The 7,605-nt window shown below is 34.8% G+C and overlaps 1 protein-coding gene across 1 annotated transcript; it reads right to left on the bottom strand.

The window, feature by feature from the left end:
• Positions 1–798: 798 nt before the first annotated feature.
• LOC139968827 (uncharacterized) lies at positions 799–6,943 on the bottom strand. The gene is made up of 2 exons (XM_071973304.1): positions 5,720–6,943; positions 799–4,412 (listed from the first exon to the last, which is right to left on the bottom strand). Exons 1-2 carry the CDS (start codon positions 6,869–6,871, stop codon positions 4,212–4,214), a joined length of 1,353 nt encoding a protein of 450 aa, XP_071829405.1. The 5' UTR covers positions 6,872–6,943; the 3' UTR covers positions 799–4,211.
• Positions 6,944–7,605: the final 662 nt, after the last annotated feature.

Raw genomic sequence — 7,605 nt, 5'->3', positions numbered from 1 at the left:
TCAGAGATCAACCTCTGGAAGCCTTAAAGTATACCATCAAAATGAAACAAGGGCTGGTTTACACAAAAACCAGCAATAAGTGTTTCAGTCTGAGCATGTCTGATTTGAAAGCAAAAGAAAAGCTTCACGTCAAGGCCGAAAGTAATGTATTCACAGGGAAGAAAACTTAAAACTGATTATTTGATAATATTTGATAATGATACAAACTTTGTTATTATTACAAAGTAATATAACAATATGGATTTTCCTCCTTTCATTCGTTCTTAGTCGATACTTTCGCGTTATACCTAGAGAATAAATCCAATTACGCCTCCAACCTTCTTCATTAGGATAAGTTTTGATGGATTAATTTACTTTATTTTGGTTATTTACTTTGGTTATTTATTTTGGTTAATTTAGTTTATTATGGTCGAACCCATGATTACAAATGAGAACAAATGTACAACTCGCGTATGCTTTCTTCGATGTTATTGTAGTCTGGTTTCGATTAATTACTTAGACGATGTACTTCTCATTGTTTTCATTTCCGTATAGGTTTTAACAATTACTAAGATTAGGTTTTTTTAAAAAGCAAAATAGATCTTCGACGTAAAGAAAATATAAATAAATAAATAATAAATAAAAACAGTCATGTGTGTGTAACAAATGAATGTCCCTATGAAATCGTCTTTATTTTTACCTAATTTCTTTAATTTCAGTTGAAGCAAGTCACTGTGAGCAAGAAACGTGGATAACAACTATTTTAATCAGTGTGTCCGTTTGAGTTGCAAATTATGGAATCACATGTTTGTGCGTTGATCTTAAAGTATAACGTATTTAAATTTTTATTATTGTTATTGTTATTATTATTATTTAGTTTTATTTATATATTTCTCACCATTAACCACGCGATAATTATACTAATGGTTATTGAAGTTTGAGTTTTCTAATAACATTTCGTGCGTAAATAATATCGACTTTCACAATGACGGCTTTTGTAGAAGTTGACCCTTTTTGTCTTTTGTTTTCGTCCGATTGAACTCTTTAAAAGCGAATTTACTTATCATTGTTGAACCGTTACTAAGTGACAATTTACCCAGTAACCTCCAAATACTTTTTAATCCATTAGTTGAAGAGCACGTGTCTAAACAAAAGAGAGAATTAGTTAGAATGATATATTTCATCATTAATTATTTCCACTTCAGTATAATGGCTTCTATTTGTGGAATATCAAATAAAAGAAATTTATTTATCATATTTAGTTGACGAACTTGGGAAAATACAAGTATCTTTAAAACAACTTCTTTTTTAGTTTAGAAATCTACCATTTACTCAAAATAAGGTAGCATTTGCGGATTCTAAACTAAAGACAATATTTTCCTTTTGCATCTAATGGTGGAAACTGAGGGACTAAGTAATAATTGGATTTTGTTCTGACGTTTTTAATAGTCTATCACTTTAAGCGGATGAATTTGCAAACTGAAAATATATCAACATTTTAGACTATAACTTCACTATGCGGAGTGAAACTTGACGAATAAATAACGAAATTTATGGCTAAATTAAAAGGGCTCGGGGAACAAAGCAAATGATATTCTCTCAATACCTATCAGCTTATTTAATTATATCTGTTTGTGTGTTATGTGCAGTAATACGTAACATCCGTGTGCAGTAATATATAACGTAAGATATAACGTCCATAGATCAACAGTTGCACTCTTGCTTAACAGAAACGATAAGTTGTGTGAAAATGTGTTAAGAGTTGCTTATTTATGTTGGTCAAGTGATTAAAATATATAAAAAAGAAAAGAAAAAAAAAGTGGTTTTATGCTGGAGTGTTCCAAGCTGAGGAAACAATCTCCATTTGATTTCCATGCAGTAAATCAAACTCGAAATTATTTCACGAAGTTAAGACGAATACAATTACGATAGTTTTTATCTCATTAACGGCACACGTTATTATAAGACAGTTGGACGATATTTTAAATTTGAATTTTGTCTGTAAAATATGTTAATATACGATTATCTTAGACTTCGTAATAACTTTCATGACCTATAATATTATGGAATTTTTACTATGGAACAGCATGGAAACATTTACCAAAATGATCTCAACAAATTTCTGGAACATAAAAATTCCAATAATAGTGTAATAAGGTGATATATGTTTGTATACAAATTATCTAGACTTCGTAATACCTTTCAACATTGTAATATTATAAAAGTTTACTATGAAACAGCATCAAAACATTTACATGTTCAAAGCATCGCTTGAACTTAAGATTCCACCAGGGACCATTGGACCATCTACAACACTTAACATCCATAGATAAACATGGATTCTGTCCTAAAAATTAAAACAATGAATTGTTCTTGTTATTTGGCATCAAAGCGTCGACGATAATGTCTAATTTCAACGTCCTTGGTTTAATGACGAAGTGGAGATATGATATGTGTTTCAATTACCTTGCATTCACCGCATTGTCTAGGCTGACATCTGCCGAAATTTATAAATATATATATTACGTGAAGTGTAGTCTTGAAAGGAATATCAATCTTGTATGATAAATCCAGTGCAAACTCGTTCAAAAAGACCAAAGAAGATATAAATTATGATAATTTCAAGGAGTGATAGTCTTTCCGATCAAAACTGTTAGAGATTAAAACCAACATAGTTAAATTATTTACAAAGGCGAACTTAATAATAAGACAATTGCGAAAATTGTTATATTTCTTTACAATTTTAAGAAACGTAAGATGAAATTTGAAGGTTAGGCATGTCACGTACACCTTGATTTCATGACCGACTCTCCAACTGTCTCTTTTATACAATTCATTATATTTACGAAGATATATGTACCAACCCAGCGGGATATTTGCCGCTCGTGCCTTCATGTTAGCACAATAATATATATAGGCCTATATATATATATATATATATATATATATATATATAAATGAAAATCTTAATGAGTTGGAAAATCAAGAACAGTGAAAAAACTCTCAGCTTCCACCGGGACTCGAACCACGGGCCTCCCGCTCTGTACGCGGACACCCCAACCACCAGGCCATGGACGCTGACTGTATGTTCAGAGGTTCGAAACCGGTAAGGAAGGTCGTAATTCCACTGTAGGCGTTTGTCACCTGTATCGAACAATACAAGTTCTGTTTTTGGTGACATATTTTGCCTTACTCTAGAGATCAAACATGATGCTAACCAACTCGAAATCATTTGTGATTCCTAAAGCCGGATCTCGAAAGAGATACTTTAAACAGACTTTATGTTAATGCAATGGAGGTAAACGACACAGGCAAATGAATATATATAAATGAAAATCGTAATGAGTTGGAAAATCAAGAACAGTGAAAAAACTCTCAGCCTCCACCGGGACTCGAACCACGGGCCTCCCGCTATATATATATATATATATATATATATATATATATATATATAATATATCAAATAAGAGGCCTATGGGATATTTCCTTGTTTAAGCATTGTTACAAATGTTCTGCATATTTAGTTTAAAAAACAACACAATCCTCAAAGCAATATGTATGACGAAGATAGGATTTGACTTTTTCAACCTTGGGTGCTATATTTTGCAATTTGATAATGAATTATGACATCATCGCAATTGAGTTGAAGATATTTATGTTTCTCTTGATATTATTTATATCATTCATTCACAGAGGAATATTTTTTGTTGCATTGATGGAATTCGTTTGCTACAGGGTATCCGTGAAGGGATCGGTATAGGCCTACTGGTTTCTGATGTTTCTAAGTAAAACAGTACATTTAACGTAGCATTTACATCGTCAATTCCGTTTATCCTGTTTGAGTTTCAAATCAAGGCGTGAAATACTCTTGTTCACCCTCCACCCACATCACAATCACACAGGCTTACAGTCAATATTTTGCAAGAATATTTGCCCTCGCAAAGAGACTATAGCCTTTGCACCGCTCTTCCACTCTCCCGTCCCCTCCTCCCTCCCCTCTCTCCCCACACAGTCGTATACAAGAAATACAGTTAAACATAACTTGTATATTATACTATGTATTGTGTGGACTGTAACACGGTGTAACCATTATTGTATGAATGTGAATACATGTTTTTACATCATGGTAAAGATATCAGTTTGAAGGAAATCATTATCATCTCTAAAGCGAACAGATTTAGTTCTGTCCCTTCTTATAGACTCTCGTTGTGGTCTCACTGATCCAATACGTTCTATGCTACAGTGGGAATAGTAGGAGAGGTACTATAACTGTCCTTAATAAATCTCTTGACTCGTTTTGTAGTAACCAGCGCCAGCATTATGAAGAAACCTTGAAGAGAGTTGATCGTCACTATCACCGGCAGGAGAATCGGATCGGGAAAGAACTTGAGGATGATGAATCCAACCCAAGGAACGCCGAGAGTTAACTGCAACTGCAGATATAAAAACAGAGAAGAAGATGAAAATGTTAATATTAAAACAGTTACTTGATTAGATGTTTGAACATTATGGATACCATTTTAAGATTAAAGCATATTTTTTTGAGCCGAATTTGAAGTGATTGCTGTGATGTTATATTATTAAATTGTCAAATTTCAGTTACATGATTATCATTTGCTTACTAATTTTCCCAAGAAATATGACTTGAGTGTTACGGAGACATCTTGGTGTGAAGATTTTGTTGTTGTTGCGTAATATCATGGGGGGGGGGGGGGAGTGGCTTAATGATGGTTCTTAGGGTGATGCATTCGGGGTTACGGTTTAAGCTTGACTTAGGTTCCCCTAGTAAAGACACGAGGTTTTATACGACAAAAGGTGCATTTTCAGTGTTAAAACTTAGATTTAAACTCGAAATTGTGTAATCATTCTTCTTTAAAACAAATTTGAGTTTGAAATGGAGGAGGGGGGGGGGTGGGCGTCGGGACAACCCTACATTCCCTAGATCCGTGTCTGATGTTTTCCGGGGCCCGAGGAGTTGTCTAATTCTTCCCCGGATGAATGCGCACGCCATTGCAATAAAGTCGGATGGGTTAGCTTTCCCATAACAGTGTAGTTTTCTAGCTTGGCAAGTAATATTTACATCAGATGAAAATACTTCATTGATGGGATTAAGATTGAACAAAAATGTTCCTAATTGAATGAAATCACCATTTATGCACTATCATGAACTTTATATTGGGAAAACAAATATCATTACGACGCTAGGATGATCCAAAGCCAATCTTTTTCTTAGTAATGCCCGAAAGGATTGACAAAAAGGCATTTGTTTTTCAGGACGTTATTTTATTTTTTAGCCTGCAGAAGACTTTTCACATCCTGCTGAAACATGAGGAAATATGCTCCGCATGTACACACTCACAGAGTATTTGTTTGATCAGTCTCTTAAACCTCAACCTCATTTTGTTGCTAAATTAATATTTTATATATGATATAGTTTTGGTGTCTTTCTGACAACTGTCTCAATGGAGAAAAATAATTTCATTAAAATAGTCATACGAGACAACAACGACATTGCAGTTGGAACAAAGACATTGGAGCAATCTACATCTTTATTGTAGAGCAACCTAATATAGCGATAGGGACATTACGTATTGCACAATGGCTTGTCAATAGATGTACGCATTAATGAAAACGCTTTTTATGAGAACATTGCTCTATTTTTGGACGTAACAATTACATATCGTTAGCACAATATTATGATGAGGAAAAGACTGATATGAAAATAATTAATTTCGCTTACCCTTAAAGCAATGGACATTATGTCGACTGGGTTACCACCCGCTTCCTCAGCATTGTGTCGAACTTTCCCCATATTTGACATGGTAGCGATAAAAAGGGAGATGCCAACGATTATTAAGCAAAATGTCGGAATAAAGAAGATGTACGTGCTGATGAAGTTGTCTTCAAACCAATGTCTGCCATACTGGAAGTCGCCACTTCTTGTCACGTGACATATTATGCCAGCCAGAACAAACGGTATTGGAGCCAGCCATGCAAACATTGCGTACTGAACAGTAATGTTCTTTATGGAGCAGAACCCAGCCCTGGCTATAGAGTTAGCGATATTACCACCACTGATACTACGGTGCACGTGGAAAATGATGATCGTTTCCCACGAGAACACAGACAACCAACTGTAATGAGTAATGGCCGTGAAAGGAGAACCCTGGATCTGTCTAATCTCCAACAGAAATGGGACGAGATTGGTCACCGCTAAGGCGAAACATAAACTGAGTAAACAAAATCCGTAGACGTTTTGCAGTTTTGGATATTTCCAGTGAAGCAAAACAACGACACCGATAGACAAGATTGATACGGCTCCGGCGATGAGTTGTAAATATCTCGCGGTCGAAGCAAAAGAACTGATCTTATCCAAGCAGGTAGCGACTTCTCCTAAATGAAGGTTATCTTCCGCTGTGTAAAACTCGTCTAACGACAAGGCATATCCTTTCCTTTCATGTACAAGCATCGTTTGTTCATCTTCATAAGTCGGCCATTTCACCCTAAGTTCCCTGTCTTTGAAATAGACGGGTGTCCAGAAGCACGATATCTCGGAATAGCAGGCGTAGCTAGAATTGTAACCGACCTTGATTGACCCCACGTACTCATTATTGTCCTTTATAACAGTGAAGTTTATTTCCTGGTTGTGTTGGCTAGCAAAACATCCCAAACGTTTAATGTAATGGATAATGGGAACGTACGATGCATTAATGTTATTGCGGATTGTAACCTCAAAAGCATCACTCAAGATAGTGATATTCCTTATTCTTGGCCGAAATGATCTTTCGCATATTATTTCTGATGTTATTTCTGTAACGAGTGAATCTACGCATGATCCATTAGAAGGCATATCGGTATTGAAGTCTTTGCATCGAGGTTTTCTAAAAACCATGCGAGTTTGTTGTCGATGATCAGCGCAGCAGTTACCCTCAAACACACAGTTATTATTGCTCTGGCACAGACAAGTATCTAATGAAATGCACGGGGGAAAAAGTAATTTTTGACATGAATGAACCAGTCTAGCAATGCTTAGTTAACAATTATGAAATACAATTGATGTGTAAAAATTGCTTTGAAATTCTGTGAATCGGTTTATTACAAGCAAGAATAATAAATAAACAAAGAATTTTGAAAATACAAACAGCTTGTATTTGTAGTCGCATTACGGAAAGAAAAACGTCTTCACTATGCTTGAATGTTGAACAAAAGCCCGTATGCTTAAAACATAACACCAAGTTTTTATTTTCACACACTCTCTGGATTATTCCACGACTTAGCGAATTATTCAGTAAACTTTAACGCATGCTTCCTTGGAATCGTATCTGATGGATATAACTAAACCACTGAGCAAAGTTAACGAGATCTTCATCTCCACTCTCCGTTTAAATAACATTCATGCACTTGCTATCACGAATTGACCGTATATCCATCATGATTTTTTCTTACTTTTTTAGAATGTTTCAACTACATGTAGGCCTATACTATGCACAGTACAATGAGTTATTTCATGCAGCGTTATCTAACATTCTTACATGTGTTACTTTTAAGTAAAATGTACAAAACTAAGAGACTACAATTTAATCTTGTTAAATATCTTCGTTTAATATTAATTTCGTGAACTAAAAT

This window comes from Apostichopus japonicus, chromosome 1 (assembly GCF_037975245.1).
Source record: "Apostichopus japonicus isolate 1M-3 chromosome 1, ASM3797524v1, whole genome shotgun sequence".
Taxonomy (NCBI): Eukaryota; Metazoa; Echinodermata; class Holothuroidea; order Aspidochirotida; family Stichopodidae; genus Apostichopus; species Apostichopus japonicus.
The sequence above is the reverse complement of the archived record's forward strand: the minus strand, read 5'-3'. Positions and strand labels throughout refer to the sequence as shown.